Raw genomic sequence first — 19,157 nt, forward strand, 5'->3', positions numbered from 1 at the left:
CGCGCTATCTCAGAGTTCGGCTCCCCCATCTCCCTCCCCTAGTCACTCAGCCCCCGCCACCGCCCATCAGCTGCCCCCTCTCCCTCCCCAGCCCCCGCCCATCGGCTCTCCCCTCTCCCTCCCCTTCCCCCAGCCCCCGCCCATCGGCTCTCCCCTCTCCCTCCCTTTCCCATAGCCCCCGCCCATCGGCTCCCCCCTCTCCCTCCCCTTCCCCCCAACCCCCACCACCGCCCATCGGCTGCTCCCTCTCCCTCCCCTTCCCCCCAGCCCCCGCCCATCGGCTCTCCCCTCTCCCTCCCTTTCCCATAGCCCCCGCCCATTGGCTCCCCCATCTCCCTCCCCTTCCCCAGCCACTATCAATATCCCCAGCCACCTCCCATCGGCTCCCCCGTGTCCCCTCCACTTCCCCAGCCACTATCCATCTCCGTAGCCACCACCCATCAGCTCCCCAATCTCCCTGCCCTACGTTCCCATCCCAGCCACTATCCATCTCCCAGCCACCACCCATCGGCTCCCCCATCTCCCTCCCCAGCCACTACCCAGCTCTCCAGCCTTCCCCCCCATCTTCCCAACCTCGCTTTCCCTCCTGCAGCCTCCCGTACCCCTTAATCCCCAACCTCCTTTCCCCTCCCCCCATCCCCAGCTGCCTCTTCTCCCTCCCCTGCCCCCGCCACCGCCCATCGGCTCCCCCCCCTACCCCCCCACCACCGCCCATCAGCTCCCCATCTCCCTCCCCTACCCCCCCAGCCCCCGCCACCGCCCATCGGCTCCCCCATCTCCCTCCCCTACCCCCCCAGCCCCTGCCACCGCCCATCAGCTGCCCCCCTCCCTCCCCTTCCCCCCAGTCCCTCCCATCGGCTGCCCCCTGTCCCTCCCCTTCCCCCAGCCCCCACCCATCGGCTCCCCCCTCTCCCTCCTTTTCCCCCCAGCCCCCGCCCATCGGCTCCCCCCCTCCCTCCCCTTCCCCCCAACCCCCACCACCGCCCATCGGCTGCCCCCTCTCCCTCCCCTTCCCCCCAGCCCCAGCCACCGCCCATTGGCTCCCCCATCTCCCTCCCCTTCCCCAGCCACTATCCATCTCCCTAGCCACCTCCTATCAGCTCCCCATCTCCCTCCCCTTTCCCAGCCACTATCCATCTCCCAGCCACCACCCATCGGCTCCCCCAGCTCCCTCCCCAGCCACTCCCCAGCTCTCCAGCCTTCCCCCCCATCTTCCCAACCTCGCTTTCCCTCCTGCAGCCTCCCCTACCCCTTAATCTCCAACCTCCTTTCCCCTCCCCCCCATCCCCAGCCACTACCCATCCAGACTCCCCTCCCTGTCCCCCCCATCCCTAGCCACTACCCATCCCCAAGCTTTCCTCCCCTTCATCCCCAGCTTCTCCCTTTCCCCCTCCTCCATCCAGACTCCCACTTCTGGCCCCCCCATCCCCAGGCTCCCCCAGACTCCCATCCCCTCATCCCATCCCCAAACTTTCCTCCCCTTCCCCCTTCTCTATCCCCAGCCACTGCTCATCCCCAGGCTTCCCCATCTCCCCTCCTGCCCTCCTCATCCCCAGCCACTACAAATCTCCAGGTTCCCCCAGAGCCTGGGGAATCCTACTTGCAACATAATTGTGCACTGCTCCATGGAGGGAGTTTGTTTACCTTTTTAGCATTTTTTCCCCTATTGTTCAGCAAAAGTGGTCAGTTTCAGAAAATCAAACCGTGTCTCCACAAGGACATTTGCTAATGGAAGAACTTCAGTTTAGGGGAGAATGTACATGTTGTGGCCTAAAGATATGATACTGACTTTATAAACGTCTCTTTTTCTTCTTCCAAACCGAAAATAGACAGCACTACATCATAATTAAAAATCTTAAATAAAAGTAGGGAAAGTAAACTGTTATCATTAATTCATGGAAATAACCCGAAATAGGTTCCAGTCCATGTATTTAATAGCATTCAAAGTGACTGACATTAAAAGTGACTCTGTGTGATGAGATCATAATTTTGAGGGGTAAAATGGTGCACTCTGAAAGATGGTACCCTTGATTACTCCTGAGGGAATTCTGCACCAAAAATTTAAAAATTATGAACACAATATTTTAAAATTCTGCAAAATTCTGCAAATTTTATTTGTCAACAAATAAATGTGGCTCCAGGGTGGCAGTGGGGAGCACAGGCCACTGACTGTATTGAAGTGGGAGACCACCCTGAAGCCCCCACCTCCTCCAGTACAGGGACTCGGTAGTGGGTCTGCCCCAGAAACACCCTCGGGCCCTGCCCCTCTGTGCCAGGTGCACCAGGTGTGCCTGGGCAGGCTCAGACCAGCAGGATTGAAGTGTGGAGGGGCTTAGTGTGGGGGGATCCAGGTGTGGGGTGAGAGGTTTCTGTGGGGGGCAATTTGGGTGCAGGTGACTCGGTGGGAGATCTGGATGCATAAGGGCTCGTGGGGTTCCGAGTACAGGGTAATGGGACTCTGCAGGGGATGTTGCACTCAGCGAGGGGGTCTGGGTATGGGGAGATGGGGCTTGTTGGGGGGGGGGTCTGGGTGCAGGAGCTCAGTGTGTGGGGGGTGCTGGGGGAGTGCAGCTTGTGACTTGGGTCCAGGTGCAGCTGGTTGGGGTTTAGTGGGGTTCGGGGTCTGGGTGTGGGGAGCTTGTCGGTGGGGTCCAGGTATAGGGGGGTAGGGCCATTTTCTGCAGGGAACCACAGGAATTCTGCTGGGCGGGGGGCATTTTCTGCAGGTGCGCAGTCCCTCAGAATTCCCCCAGGAGTAACTTGATCTAGATGAATTAGGAACAGGGACACTGGGAGATTCTAGACTTCATGGCTTTCCCTTACGCTATGATTTTCCACTTTCTCTTAATCTATTTTAATTGTATATTGCCACTGCTGTTATGCTGCCAGTCCCCTGCTGGGCTAAACTAGTGCTTTGGAAATCAACATCTCAGTGTGAAGTTGGCACATGCATGCTGAGACAAGACATTGCTGTGTGAAGTAGTGTGGCTTCATTTTCTGAACCTGTGGTATTTTCAGTCTTAAAATAATGTTGGAAAAGTTTACTGCTGCCTTAACTCTAGGCTTCTCATTGTCTTTTGATTTACCTGCAGCCCAACACCTGCTTCGATTTCTTTCAGCTTTCTCACAGCACTCCCTGATGTCTTCTCCTCTATGAATGAAAGCATCTCATTACTGAAACCCCACTCTCAACCACCTACAGGATAAATAGTCACCTGTTGTCACCAGTTGACATCAGCACTCACTAGCTCCAATGGATCTTTGTCTGATGTCACCATTTTCAGAATAAAACCCTCACTTCCTAACTAACTTCCAGTTTACAATCTCTCTGACATTATTAAAGTTCTGAGGGAAATGTTTCTGATCACTACTTTTACTGGTTTCAGTTGACTTTCAACTTTTTCACAATACTGAGACTGCTTTTTCCTGGGATGTTAGTGAACTAATTGCCTCTGGACAGAAGTCTCTCTGTTTTTGATCTCAGGGTGATTTTTGACATTATCAATCTCTCCAAGCAAGATCAGGAAGCCAATAGACCCAATTCTTCATTGACTTGCACTTTGTGTAGTCATGTAAACTTGTGCAGTAAGCGTAAAATGCTACCAAGTTAAGAGTAACTATAAAATGTACAAGGCAGTGGAGAATCAGACTCTGTATCTCCAGAATTCACCTCTCTTGGTACCAATCTTTCTTTTTAGTTTTTTATTTCTAAAAGAGGCTTTATATCTTTCCCCTTTCTTAATTTGACCATACCTCTGCAGATATCTTTATCTGTGCCATAATCTTCTGATCTTGGCTATTATATTGCCTTTCCTTGGTTTTTCCAAATGTATACCCTTTAATCTTCAGGGTATCCTGTATGCCAGTGGTTCTCCAGGTGTGGTCTGCATACTCCAACTGCTCTGCAGACTATGTCTAAGGCAGGGGTTCTCAAACTTCATTGCATCGTGATCCCCTTCTGACAACAAAAATTACTACATGACCCCAGGAGAGGGGACCAAAGCCTGAGCCTACCCGAGTCCCACCACCCTGAGTGTGTGTGTGGGGGGGTGAGGGGAAAGCCGAATTCCTAGGGCTTCAGCCCAAGGCAGGGGGCCTGTAACCTGAGCCCCGACGCCCATGGCTGAAGCCCTTGGGCTTCAGTTTCGGCGCTGGACAGTGGGAGTCAGGCTTCAGCTTCAGCTTGGTGGGACTTGGGCTTCAGCAGGTCTAAGCCAGCCGTGGTGACCCCATTAAAGTGGGGTCATGACCCACTTTGGGGTCTCTTCCCACAGTTTGAGAACTACTGGTCTAAGGGGACCATGAAAGGTTGTCGTTACCATAAAACAGTGGTTTTCAACCTGTGGTCCACAGACACTATGTCTAAGATTTCCAAAGGGGTCCCCACCTCCATTTGAAAATGTTTAGAGGTCAACAAATGAAAAATGATTGAGACCCACTGCTGTATGCTACCACCAGCATTCCACTCTTACTATAGGAATTGGACCCATATTGCCCTCCTCTTCTCTCATCTTCACTGGTTTTCTAGCCATGTCCAAACCCAATTCAAAATTACCCTACAAGTATTCAATTCTCAATTAGTTTGGTCTATCCTATCTCATGTCTACCTGCTGCCCCACTCAGTTTTCTCCAGTTTTGTCCTCCTCTATGTTAGACTCAACATTATTATTTATTTATTTGTATTACAGTAGTTTCTAGGAGTCCCAGTCATGAACCAAAAGCCCATTGTGCTAGGTGCTGTACAAACACAGAACAAAAAGATGGTCCCTGCCCCAAAGAGTTTACAATCTTTAAGACAAGAGACAACAGATGGATTCAGACAGTTGGTGGAGTACAAGGAAACAATGAGACACTATTGGTCAGCATGATGGGCAGTGGTCTCAGCACACTAGTAGACTAATCTTTATCAAGTTTTTTTTAGGAATCACGGAAAAAAAGAGTTTTATAACGAGTTAGTTTGCAGATGTTTATGGGGAGCACCTCCCAAGCGTAAGGGGTAGCGTGGTAGAAAGCACAAAGGTGCTTGTTTGAAAATGTAACAAGCGGGTGATGGAGACTGACATCTCAATAGTGAATGAGAGATGATTGGTAAGGTGAGCAGAGGCCATGGTGGGCCTTGAAAGTGAAATCAAGTAGCTTATATTTCATGCAGTAGAGAGGGGTGAGCCAGTGGAGGGATGTGTAACCCTCAGTTTCTCAGCTTGCACTGTGAAATTCTGACAAATGTTCCTTTAACATGTCACTCCCCTCTCCCTCCACTGCACCCCACTCACAGTTGCTGTACTTGGTCAGCGAAGACCAAGAGTTCAGAGCAATCATACAACACCCCATTCCTCCTTTGCACTGCTGCACAAATCAGCCCACAGTCTGGCCTATATTGAAGACAATAGGACTTGTACCAGTTTATGACAGGATCAAATTTTGTCCCCAGGGAAGACCACCAACTTCATTATTTCTCTTGTGTCAAAAATAATGTCAATTTGATTCATACAGTGATAGCTATCATGGCAGAATTTGCTGAGGCATCATGTCTCTTGCTAATTTTGTAGTGGTAGGTATTATTATTGGTGTTTGTGTTGAATGTCTGTTTATTAAGGACAAAGAAAAGATTTAATTAACTTCCTTAGTAGATTACAAGTAGATTACCAGAAAATTCCCTCCATAAAATCAGTTTCCATTAAATGGTAATGTGTCTTGCAGTCACTGAAGAACTTCTTAGACAACGTGCAGAGCATAACAACCGTGAACTTTTTTCACTGGAAGAAATCTCCTTGCACCAGCAGGAAATAGAAAAACTAGAATACATTGACAAATTGTGTCGAGATTTAAAAATCCTCTATCTTCAAAATAACCTAATTCCAAAAATAGGTAAGTGTTTTATTCATTGTTGGTTTTTAAACTGAGTTACATGCATGTATCTGAGGTCAAGAAAATGGCAGCAAGATTTTGAGTTTAAGGGAGTGGAAAGAAATGAGCAACAAGGGAATCAGTAAATATCCCAATCCTGAAAGATTCTGAGCACCCTCAACTCCTATTGACTTAAGTGGGAGTTAAGGTGCTCAGCATCTCAGAGGATTAGGTCCTAATAGCTGAAATAGAGAACATACAGTTAAGAATTATCAACAGTATATAGGTCTAAAATGATCTTATTTAAAAAAAAAGTTGACAGATAAAAAGGCATGGATCAGTTAACTTATTTTTCTAAAGATTTATTTTTTACGTCTTTCTTGGAATGAATAAAGCAAACATTCTGATACACAGAATAAATTATGTTATCAGGGAACTAGCACACTCTATACCAGAGGTGGGCAAACTATGGCCTGTGGGCCACATCCGGCCTGCGGGACAGTCCTGCCTAGGCCCTGAGCTCCCGGCGCGGGAGTCTAGACCTTGGCCCCTCCCCTGCTGTCCCCCCTCCCCTGTAGCTACACCGCTGCGTGGGCAGGCTCTGTCTGGGCGGCAGGGCTGCGAGCTCCTGCTACTCTGAGCAGCATGGTAAGGGGGCAGGGAGAGGGGTGGGGGGTTGGATAAGGGGCAGGGTTTCTGGGGGGCAGTCAGGGGACAGGGAGCAGGGGTAGAGTCCCGGGTGGCCAGTCAGGGGGCAGGGGTGTGGATAGGAGTCGGGGGGGGGGCAGTCAGGGGACAGGGAGCATGAGGGGTTGGATGGGGGTGGGGTCCTAGGGGGGGCAGTTTGGGGCATGGGGTCCCAGGAGGGAGCGGTCAGGGGACAAGGAGTAGGGAGGGTTGGATGGGTCGGAGGTTCTGAGGGGGATAGCCAGGGGGCAGGAAGTGGGAGGGGGCGGATAGGGAGCGGGGGCCAGGGTGTTTGGGGAGGCACAGCCTTCCCTATCCAGCCCTCCACCCAGTTTTGCATCCCGATGTGGCCCTTGGGCCAAAAAGTTTGCCCACCCCTGCTCTATACTGATGCCAAGAAATCCTCCAGCTCAAGTACAATCCTAAAAATAATTGGTTTGACCCCACTTGTTTCTTCCCTAACTCATAAGAGACATCAGAGGATGCTGATACTTAAAAGTGTACAAAAAGTTCACTTTTAGCATGTGTGAGTGAAAAATGTTATTTCATGAGTTCTTACAAGAATTCCTTTATATATTTTATAGCGAAACTCACATTCATCAAGAAAAACAACTCTGCAAATGAGTGGCAAAATATTGCCCATAAGCATCCCACAGATGGATATGAAACTACACTAGGCCTGGGCTTTGTAGACCTGGACCTACTTAGAATCTGTTATAACTGAAATAGCTTCAAATGTTTACCAGGCCCTTTACAGCCAAATATAAGTCAAAGTTCTTGGCTAAAAAAGCTTAGAATCCAAATAGAAGGTATATCGGTGAAGGATGAGGGATAGACAGCAACAAAAGGAAGTAATTAATTAGAGGTGATTAGCATGTGTCTTATAAGTTTGTTTTTTTTAAATGAGGAAACAGCTCAAGATTACTTTAAGACAGAAAGCTTTGTGCCCTCCTGATCCTGGGCTGCTCTGAGGGCTAGAGAGGCTCCCAGAGTAATTTGGATAGACCTGGGGCCTAAATTATAGTAGCTTTCCCAGGCTGCCCTGTGGGCTGCAGCACTGCATGAGATTTCTGCTGTGCTGTGTATTGTGGCCCTGCACCTGAAACTCCCTTCCCACCCTCATCCCCCCAACCCTTAGCACATCCCCATGGGGTCTTCAGAGGGCCCTTTATGTGATTGTGTCTTTAGAGAGCATCCCTTACAGCTATCTTCTGCAGCACTTATGCTAGGATAATGATCCCCCAGTCAGAATCAGGCCTTTTAGGTCTCTGTTATATTGCTTTAGTGCATCAAAGGGCCAGAGCAGGGATAGTGAGGATCTCATCCTGGTTGTTGGTGTGTCCAACTCCTACAAGGATTTATCTTGTCCTTCTGATGGGCCTCACATTTCTGGTAGGCTAGTGTGGGATATCACAGTGCTCTTTCAATTAATTATCTTACAGAACATCAGTTGCACAACAGCTCCTTGCATCTGATCTCATTTTTAATAAGATGCACATTTATTCTTTAATTATCTTAATGTAGACCAATAGTAGATGGGAGTGCATGTGATTTCCAGATAGAGTTTGCACTACTATGCAACTGATTCCCAAGAAAATCACATTGTTGGCAATGGTGGCTATCCCTTGATACAAGGATGATGTCTGCCAGGAGGAAAAAAGTCATTGATGAGACTTAAGATGGCTGAGGAGTCCAATCCATGCTTTACAGATTTTTCCACATATCTGACAGGTGGTTGCTTGGAGAAAGGACAACTGCTGGCCAGGATGCTGTACGCTTTCCTTCCTCCTCTGCCATTTCTCAGCTTCTTGAGCAAGGTGATTTTCTTCAAAACGGGCTGAGGCTTGATGTATGATGCAACAGCATTGCAGTCTATTGACAGCCAGCTCTTCTCAATTCATGGGGTCAATGCCTCCCTTAAGATATACTTTCAGGGTGTCCTTGTAGTATTTCCTCTCTCCCCTGCGAGTCCTCTTACCATTACTAAGTTGAGAAAAGAGGAATTGCTTCGGAAGGCAAGTATCAGTCATCCACACACACTGGCCAGCCCAGTGAAGTTGATGTTTCATAATCTTCACCTCAACGCTGGTGATATTAGCTGCAAAGATAGCACTGGCATTGGTGTGACGATCTTCCCATCTGATAAGGAGAATCTTCCTAAGGCAGCACTGGTGGTACCACTCCAGACGCTTAAGATGACTTCAGTATGTCATCCATGTCACACACCCATAAAGAAGAGTGGGGATGACTACTGCATTGTAGACCAGGATCTTAGTTTCCTTCCACAGATCCACAACAAAGCAACTTTCCGGAGGATGCGCTGGCACAATGGATCCTATGTTCAATGTCCACATTAAGATTGGCTGTCTGGGAGAGGTGGCTAAGGGAAATGCTCAGCATTTTCCAGGAGTTCACTACTGATGACAATTTGAGGGAGAAGGGGGGGAACTTGTGCTGGAGCAAGCTCGTGGAGCACCTTAGTCTTCCCAATGTTGAGGGAAAGTCCCAGGCTATGATAGGCGCCTGAGAAAAGATCTAGGGTGGATTGCAAGTCAGCCTCGGTGTGCGTGAGGATAGCACAGTTGTAGGCATACTGAAGGTTGGTAATAACAGTCCTGGTGACCTTAGTTTTAGAATGAAGATGCTGAAGAGCTGTCCGTCCAGACAATACTCAGTCCCAATTCCAGAAGAAAGGTGGTCATGAATAAGAATCAAGATCACAGCAAGATAGATGGAAAAAAGGGTTGGGGCAATAACACAGCCCTATTTAACACCAGTACAGCTGGTGAATGGATCTGTCTCCAACCCATTACAGAGGACAGTGGTGGTCACCCCATCATGAACTAGCTTGAGAATGTGAACGAACGTCAATGAATAATTGAACCTAGACAGCACCTACCATAACACTTCACAATTGAAGGAATCAAAGACCTTAGGTCAATAAACGCCATAAACAATGGCTGGTGTTGTTCTCTACACTTCAGTTGGATCTGACAAGCAACAAAAATCATGTCAGTGGTGCCCCAAGACAGTCTGAAACCACTCTGGGATTCCAGAAGGATGTCTTTGGCAAGAGGGAGGAGACGGTTCAAAAGGATGTGAATAAGAATCTTCCTGGCAATGGAGAGGCGGGCAATGCCTTGGCAATTCCTGTATATTGACTTGACTCCCTTCTTAGAAATGGTCACAATATTGGCATTCTTTAGGTCAGGTAGAATTTCTTCATTAACCCAAATTCTAACAAGAAGTTGATGAAGTTTTTGCATGAGTGCTATTCCACCAGCTTTGAAGACTTCCATAGGGATGCCATCTGGGCCTGGTGCCTTGTTGTTTCTAGTCTGAGTGATGACATGCCAAACTTCCTCAGAAGATGGGGAGTCAACAAGAGGTTCTTTTACTGGATGCTAAGGAATGGACTCAGTGGCAGCTGAGACTTCAGATTCATGATTCAATAGAGTCTCAAAGTGGTCCTTCCAACGTTGCTTGAGGGCTACATTGTCTTTAAGAAGGCTGGATCTTTCCTGAGATTGCAGAACGGTTGTGCTGCTTGTGCTTGGCCCGTATATGGCTTTCATTGCTTGAAAAAAGCTTCTCATATTGATCAGCAAAGCTCTGGATCTCCATGGCTTTTGGTTGCCAACACTAATTCTTGATGTCATGCAGCCTCCTTTGAACTACAGCTTTAAGCCTTACTTACCTAGCACATGAAAGAGGTGAAACGTCCACGTGACTATGGACCAAAATCATCAGATACGCAACCTCTCCAGCACTGCAAAACACATCTAGTTGTTTCTCAAGAAACCAATGCTCTTGGCCAGTGAACTTGCCAGCTACCATACTGTTTCAAACCTCCCTTTCCTCAGTGAAAATCACCAATGTGGTGATGATTAAAGTTTAATACCTAACCTTGCTAACGTTCTGGACTCATCTCAGGGTTGGTCTACAATACATAGTTAGTTGCCTTACTTCGATCTAACTCTGTAAATGTCTATATTACAGTGTTACTCCCACCTGTGTAAGTTGACCACTACATCGACCTAATAACTTCACCTCCATGAGAGGCATAGCACTTAGGTCGATGTAGTTAGGGTGACACAGTGTCTGTGCAGACACTGCATTACTTACATTGCCTGTTGGCTGTCAGCTCCATCAGAGGGGATGGATAGCCAGGGATGTCAGCCCCGGAGAAGCAGAGGTGCTCTCCAGCTGTCAGTGCCCCAAAATGCCCCACACAGTTAAGTCAGTGAAATCGCTCCTGGTAGGAGAGGACCACCGACGGAGGGAGATGTAGTGTGGATGTGAACCACCGTAGTAATTACTGCAGTGGCTGTACATTGACCTAACTTAGGTCGATTTAATTTTGTAGTGTAGACAAGGCCTTGTAAGTTAGGCTTTAGAACAAGACATGAAGATAGCTGTGGTAGAGTTCATGAATAATTGTTTGACGGCTATGGACATAACCTTATTGCTTATACTGTCACATCCATCTTCAACCTTAAGTAGAGTAAGGTGATAATGAGCAGCATGAAAGACATAATAGGATTGGTGGTGCAACTGGCCAATGATTCAGTGCTTCAGGGAACAGTCTTGTTTCTCTTGTCTTCAACACACGTATATGGAAGAGTTCATGAGATGCCATGGGCTCCAACACCATTAATATGTTGATTACACCCAACTTCACATTTTCTCAGCAGATGCAATTAGTGCCATCACATAAATGTCTCAGTGCCTGAAAGACATAAGCAGCAGGCTGAAGCTGGTAGGACAAGGGAATTCCTTCAAGAAGTAGCTGAAAAATTATCCTCATCCACTATGAATGGCATCTGAAATCACAACAAAGTAGTGTCTTCACAGGGTCCTATTAGACCTATTACTGCCTCAGCAGGGAAAATATGTATGACAATTAAATGGTTCAGCTTACATACATTTTTAGACATTACAGGGTGGATTTTATGACTTAATGGGATGCAACTTTCAGCCAGAGGTGCTCAAGATGTTGAAGACCTATGATACGTATGACATATATATTAAAAATCCATGGCTTTTGCCTTTTTCTTTCCCTCTTTCTGGGATTGGTGTGGTAAAGTTTATTTGCTGCTCTGTTTCTTTTCCTCTTTCCCTCTCTTGTATCTGAAATTATCACTATTATTTTCCACAAGTAAGGATTGCCAGACAGTCTCATAGGACAAAGATGACCTCCTAACTGCAGTTGTCTGTGGAGAAAAGAACCATTTTCTGGGACCCAGGTTGTTGTTTTATCTTGATGAGTTATCTTGGAAGCTCATCTGGGGAATGCCCAGCAAGGGGGGAGAGGACTGACGGGATACTCTGTTGCTCGACGGTCCGTCTGTACTAGCTCAGCTGATGGAGCAACACATGAGTGGCAGAATTGCTGAATCTACTGAGTTAAATTCATCCCTGTTGTCACTGTTTTTTCCAGCAGAATTACACCTGGGATAAATTTGGCTTAGTATCTTGGAAAAAAATAAATTAGAAAAAGTTATCCATTTCTGCCACATTGTCACAATCTATCAGGGATGATTCTTGGACACCATGTCCATGAAGTTTGTTTTTGGCCTCAAAGGAAACAACATAACACCTTCTCCTGTGCCCTTTGCACTATATAGGGTTAATAATCTTTCTGTCTAGTGCACTTCTTTGTAGGATTATTTTACAAAAAAACTCTCTGCTCCATTCTCTTCTGTGAACTCAGAATCTCTCTCCTGCACATAGTGTGCTCAGTGAAATGCAGTACTCTGCAGTTTGAAAAGGACATGCTAGGTAATACAAATGACCTACAGAGATTACACAGTACTTTTTCTGCAAAAAAAGTCTCTCGAGTCTAGAGGGCTGTTACAATTTCTCTCACCTAAATGGGACTTCATTTGGAGTCAAGGAAAGATTCTCAGATATGGCCTTGAAATCTTGTTCAATATAAAACACACACAGCAGGATGTGAACGCTTTTGACACAAAGAATGATCATCTCCAGGTCAGCAGGAGGCTATAATTCTAACTCCTCCCTAGTTCTTCAGCATTTATACTTAAACTCATAAAGCTAAACTTCTTTCTGATCACCATCTGTCTGGGCATGTGCTAGGAATCTATTGCCATCAGCATTACATGTCTGAGCTCCTTTCTCCAAGGAAAGCTTCCTGAATCACTATCACATCAAACAGTTCTAGAAGTACTTATTCAGGCTAGTTCTCCAATAGATTCTAGTAGAAACATTAGAATGAAATTGCTTTGTTTTGTTACTCCATGGAAGGTCCCCATATAATGTGTGAAATAAGCTGTCCTATTTCAAACTAGTTTTGCTAAATTACTTGAGAAGGTTTCGAAGCTAAATCTGCAACCACACAAGCATCCTGCATTATAAAAGCCAGCTAATGTACTGTGAGATGGAGAATTTTCTGTGGATAAACAATTAACTTAATTCAGTACATATTATATCAAATGATCAAGTACAGCAACTACGAAACACATTAGTGAAATGACTAGACATTTTGCTTACCAAATGACTGTGCTTTTTGCAGGTTTAGTTTTCAGTCTCATGGAGGATAAGCAGTCTAGTTTGAAAATAATTGCTGTTGTGTTCACCGTTTTTATTTTTAGCAAAGTTGTATGTTCTCGTGACTGATTTGTTTCCAGGACATTGGTACATTCACAAAAGGAAATGGCCATTAGATGTTTGTGAGTATCTGTAAATGGTCACTACTGTTTAGTTTTGTACATGAACTTAATCCCAAGAGAAAATCTCGTTCCATGATTCCTAACTTCCTCACCCATAGCCCACAGCATCACAGATCTAAATAAAGAGCTTTGGAAGCATCAAATGTAGCCTGTTCAGAAAGTTGAGATGCCACAAAAGAAATGGCAAAAGGCAGCTTCCCAGACCAGTTTCTTAGTAGTCTGTTGTCATGACGTTTTATGAACAAAACCTAAATGGGAAGGTAATCATGGTTACATGGGGCAGGCCTAGGAATTATTTACAAACAATCATAATTCTCTGGGTCTGGTATAATATGGACTTCTGTATTCCCAAAGTGGGTTATATTGATCTTTCAAAAACCTACAAACAAGAAATATCCTGAAAAGTATACACATATAAGTTAAGGAGGTCACTCTTGCGCCCATGGAAGTCAATGACAAAACTCCCACTAATTTCAGAGAGTAGGAGTGGGCAGTATGGGCTGATCCATAGTTTATTGAAGTACGTGGGAATCTTTCCGTTGCTTCAGTCGGCCTTTGGACCAAGCCTTTAATGTTTGAATGATTAAATAGCTGAATAGATGTCTGTGTTCATTGTCTTTGCCATTTGATTTTTATTACACTCTCCAGGATAAATGTTTTGTTTTCTGTCCAAAGGAATTACTTTCTGTGCATTAAAATGTTAATATTTGCTATATTTTTATATTTATTCTGTTGTGAATCTCCCACTTTGCACATAATTTAATTTCTTTCAGAAATAAATTAAACAATCAGAGTAAAAAATGTTATGCCTTTCCTTGCAGGTAGAATTGAAATAATATATATATGTTTATTGCAGAAAATGTAAGCAAACTAAAGAAGCTTGAATATTTAAATTTAGCTTTGAACAACATTGAAAGAATTGAAAATTTGGAAGGTATGTTTTTTTAATACAATTTTTCCCTTTTCATATTGAAGTATGAGTGTGGAGTATGAAAGTAAAGGATAATGTAGATTATCAAATATACCCACCAACTAAGGGAATTTGTAGTTACTCAGACGTGCATTTTGTGTATGTTGTTACAAGTAGTTATATCAAGGAACCAGAGCCAATGCCCTGTGACTTTTGTAACCAGTCTCAAGCAACCCATCTCTAAATGTGAGTCTGAATAAATATACCACAAAAAGATTTAATAGTAGTCCAACTAGCAATACTTTTTATAGTTTTTTTCATGAATTGTGAATTTTACTGAACCTGATGCCATTTCATACACATTTAAAACTTTTTCTTTTAAAAAACTAAATGAAATATGAAAGAAACAAATGTAGACAAATCAAAATGATTAGTTATGAATTATTCTCCCAAATCTGGTTCTGAGAAGCAACGTATGGTGTGTGTATTTGTGTCAATGAGATAGAGGTAACAAGTTTCTGCCCAAGTGTGTATGTGTATGATATGCAAGATGCATAAGAATATATTTTTCCATACAGGATGTGAAGAACTGCAGAAACTTGACCTGACAGCAAATTTCGTTGGAGAACTGTCCAGTATTGAAATCCTAAAACACAACATACATCTTAAAGAACTCTTTCTGGTGGGGAATCCATGCACTGAGTTTGAGGGTTACAGACAGTTTGTGGTGGCAACTCTTCATCAATTAAAAGTATGGGTTTTTAAAAGTATGGGTTTTTTAAGATTCAAATGAGTATCTAGAAGTGATACATTCCTCCTTAATGCTTCGAGTCAGAATTGTTCACTGAACACACTAATACAAGACAAAATTATTGCTTCAATTATTATTGAATGCCCTACTTGTCTTCCATAGGAAATTAAATTCTCCCATAAAGGAGAACTGATATTGATAAATAACACGGTTATGATAATGGCTTAGCTAAAATATATTTTGGCTATCTTTTATGTTTTTTATCAGAGATCTTTGAATGAAGTCTTGGTTTTTCTTTTCAAAGAATTCCAACTCTGAGGAGGGAAAATGTAGTAAAGGGGTTCTAATTTTTGTGTAAAAAAACAGTATATTTTTAGCTGATTTTCATGCATGAGAAAAGTGCTGGATTGATAGTACCAGAAAATAACACTTCTGTAAAACCCTTTTGAAGTCAATAGAAAGATTATAACTGATGCAAACGGGAATTGGATCACACCATATATGAGATGGGTACTCTAAGCAACAGCAGAAATTACAGTATAGACTCCCAGATAGAATAACGTAAATATAAGCAGACCTCCCTACCCACAACCACAGTTTCAGGGAGAAATGTCATTACAATCCACATATAAGCTCAGGATTTTATACACAAAAATACACAGTACCAGAAGACTTGCAGCAATCGGATGCTGGTCCCTTGTAATGTTTCTAGCTAACTCCCTAGATGGCTGAAGATGAAACTCATCCAGGCTTAAACTCTATTGGCTGCAGAACTTGAGCACTTTTTCTGGCACCCTAGAGACCAGCATCTCTGGGGGCAATTCCCTTTTACAACATGGGGTTTGGGCACTCCAGGCCATACTGAATCATATATAAGTGGAGCCTTTAACCCTTCCTAAAATGTCAGAAATGGTCAGCACATATACAAGTGTTTACAGTATTTTCAATAGTATGCTACAGAGGTTGATCCAGTTTAAGGTACTCTGACAGCATGAACAATTTATTAATTACAATCTTAAATATTTCTGCTGTAACCTAATTTACATAATACTAAGAAGTTACTGGAAGACTTGTAAAGTCTCTATTTGTATATTAAGATGATATAATCAAAATTAACCCAATGCTTGATGGATTTATTGATTTGTATGTGAAGTTTTCAATTTTTGCCAATTGTATATTTTTTTATTTGTTTTTTTGCTCTTTGGAGAAGTGGTTGGATAGTAAAGAAATAGAACGTTCCGAGAGGATTCAGGCATTGCAGAACTATCGACAGGTAGAGAAGCAAATTAGAGACCAGGAACAGGTTTACCTTCTCAAAAGGGCCAGAGAAAAAGAAGAGGCCCTAAAAAAAATACAAGAAAAGCAGGAGAAGAAAAAAGAAAAACAAATAAAACCTAAACCTGGATTTGACGGACGTTGGTACACAGACATCAACAACATCAAGTAAGTAAATTGACATCAGTACTCTTCTTTTTTCTGTGTTTGATAAGGGAATTTCTTTTCCTGAGGAAATAATAATTACCTGATACCAGGTCTGGATTTCCCATTAGGCACAGTAGGCACATGCCTGGGGTGCCAGCATTCTAGGAGTGCCTAAAAATTCATATTTTGCCACTTCTGGGTCCCGGCAGGGGCAGGGCCGGCTGAGGGGGAGATGGCCCCACGCAGCCCTGCTGGAGCACTTCTTGCTCAGCCCGGTTAACAGAGTGACCTCCCAGCTGAGCCGGTGAGTGCAGCCAGGGGCAGGGCTTGGGAGAGTGGGTCTCTGGGGGTATTTGTGGGGGGGTCTGGGCAGTGGGGGTTTGTGGGGGGTATTGGGGCGTAGGGGAGGTCTGTGTGTGTTGGGGCACTGGGCAGTGTAGGATCTGTGTGGGGCACTGGGAAGTTGTAGCGGGGGGCGCTGAGCAGTGGGGAGTCTGTGGACGGAGCGGTGCTGGGCGGTGGGATGCCTAAAAGTTAAAAGTGGCGGGGTACCCCCACTGCTCACAGTAATTAGGAGCTCTGAGCTGCTACAGGTGGTGGGGGTACCCCACAGCACCCAGCCACTGCAAGCAGCGGGGTGAAAGCTGCAAGCTGCCGTGGGTGGCAGAGGCACCCTACAGCTCCCAGCCGCTGTGGGGGCAGGGAGGGGGGGCTCTAAGCCTCTGTACCTAGGGGCGCCCAAGGTGGAAATCCTGCCCTGCTTGGTACATTTACTTTTTTACATTCTGCTTTTAAAATTGTTTATGTTTATCTTCATTGCTGATCTCACTTCTAATAGTTTACCCTCTTCAGGCACTGATCCCCACAATAGGAGAGCAGAATTGATCAGAGAACAGAACAGAGGATTTGGGAATCTTTTTACTGGGAAACGCTGTAGAATTTTGTTTCCTGAACCCAGTCTACTTTGTGGCTCTAAAATTATTTGCACTGTGGAAGGAGTTTTCTTAGATTAGATGGATCCAGATGGTGAAATACCTGTTTAGAGTGAGAAACATTATAAAAGAACATTTGCAGTCCAGTTGCCATTCTTGTTTATGGATAGTAATGTAGTATCTTCTGTTCCACGGAGATGGTATTATGGACATTTGGGCTCATAAATGATAATTCAGTCAAAACTTCAGTGTTCACCGGTCATAGATCCAAAAGTCCTGAAGGTTATAGTGGTTTAGGCTCTAGAGAAGATTATCAGTGCTGAAGCCATAATAGATTGCTTGGCTACAGTTGCTATTCAGTAACTGGTCAGGTCTAGGAAGTATTATGGCTTCATTTTGCAAGTATTTACTCTCCAGGAACGCTTCCTGTCTCACACAATATCCCTATTTCTTCATATTGTTTTTATTCACGGTTCCCCTCCCCCTTTCATTTTCCTAACTTTATTTTGAGTCTTCTCATGTGTCTTGTGTGTCTTCTCATGTGTCTCGTTATCTTTCGGTGTCACACATAACACACACCCTTTCTTCTTATATTTACACATACTTCTCATCCCTCTCCTCAGACAACTGTTATTAGTCGGCTATTTAGGTTTTTAAAAGGTCAGTGTGGAATCTGGGTGACCACTTCTTTCTTGATGAATGAGACATATTCTAGCTGAGGATTTGCATTCCCAATGGAAATTTCCTGCTCTTCATTCTTTCTTTTGAGCTATTCTATTGTTTTAGCACTTTAATAAAGTTCTCTGCTTTTTTTTTATACTGAAGAATTATGCTCCTCCAAGGTTACCTTTGCTGTAATGTCACATTTGTAGCTATCTGATGTAATTAGGGTTAGAAGATGGATATGGTTCAGGCTAGTGAGTCCTTGATTCTCATCCAAGAAATCAGTTAACAAGACCCATCCAATGAATTACGAATGCAATATAAGGTGCTTATAGTTGTCTGATGTTTGTCTTTGACTTAATTGGTATCTGTGCATATGTTGGCATTGTCATGCAGAAGAATTGAAGGAAATCTGAAGATCTAATGGTTTAAGCACAGGACTGCATGTTAGGAAAGCTATGTTTTATTCCTTGGTCTGACATAGACTTGCTGTGTAGTCATGGGCAAAAGTCAAGATGACAAGAAGGAACCACATATTGCCATTATTGAGTCCAGCTACTTCAAAGAAAATTAACAAGAAAAGTAAATGAAACATTAAGGGAAAAACAGAACAGTTAGGTAAGCTACCCTGAGTCTTATGGAATATTCGGTATTCGTAGAGTGATAATTAATTATACTACTATATAAATTGGTGTGAAGACAAAATTGCTGCAGGATCCATTGCCAAGCCCTGCTACTCTTTCCACATTTCAAGGAATACCATTCTGTGTACTCTTTTCTAGCCCAGATCCTCTAAAAGACAAAGAAAACCACCTGCAGAAAGAAACAGAAAAGGAATACCAAGAATGGAAAATAGATACAGATGATGAAGAGGACAGAGCTTTTTGGGAGGAGCCCACACCTTATACTCCAGAGTCTAGATTAGAAGCTCACAGACATCTTGAAGAAAAACGGAGAGTTAAAGAAAATATTAGGTATCTTGATTTTTACATAAACCCTAAATTGGTTAAGGGATAGATTTTCAAAGGCATAAAGTCCAGGTAGTCACCCAAATCCTATTGAAAGTCCAGTGAAAGTTGGGTGCTTAATTCCCACTTATGCCAAAATGAAACGCTGCCTACTCTGTGCATTGTTCGCTTTTGTTTCTTTATATTATTCATGATACCTGATACTGTTTTTCTTCAAATAGTTTTTTTTTTATTTTGATTGGTTGTTTCTATATTCAGCCCCAGTTTATGTTTCAGAAAGTTCAG

The 19,157-nt window shown here is 44.2% G+C and overlaps 1 protein-coding gene across 3 annotated transcripts in view; it reads left to right on the forward strand.

Moving 5' to 3' along the window:
- The window catches only part of DNAAF11 (dynein axonemal assembly factor 11), a 54,288-nt gene that overhangs the window by 5,298 nt on the left and 29,833 nt on the right, over positions 1-19,157 (forward strand). For 2 of the 3 annotated variants that reach the window (XM_073330108.1, XM_073330107.1), the window contains exons 2-6: positions 5,701-5,868; positions 14,083-14,160; positions 14,715-14,887; positions 16,095-16,330; positions 18,687-18,878. In XM_073330108.1, the coding sequence (XP_073186209.1) occupies positions 5,701-5,868; positions 14,083-14,160; positions 14,715-14,887; positions 16,095-16,330; positions 18,687-18,878 (847 nt within the window). Of the gene's footprint in view, positions 1-5,681; positions 5,869-14,082; positions 14,161-14,714; positions 14,888-16,094; positions 16,331-18,686; positions 18,879-19,157 lie in introns of those variants that run through there. The other variant, XM_073330110.1, reaches the window with a different exon arrangement.

The sequence above is a fragment of the Lepidochelys kempii genome, chromosome 2 (genome assembly GCF_965140265.1).
Source record: "Lepidochelys kempii isolate rLepKem1 chromosome 2, rLepKem1.hap2, whole genome shotgun sequence".
NCBI classification, from domain to species: domain Eukaryota; kingdom Metazoa; phylum Chordata; order Testudines; family Cheloniidae; genus Lepidochelys; species Lepidochelys kempii.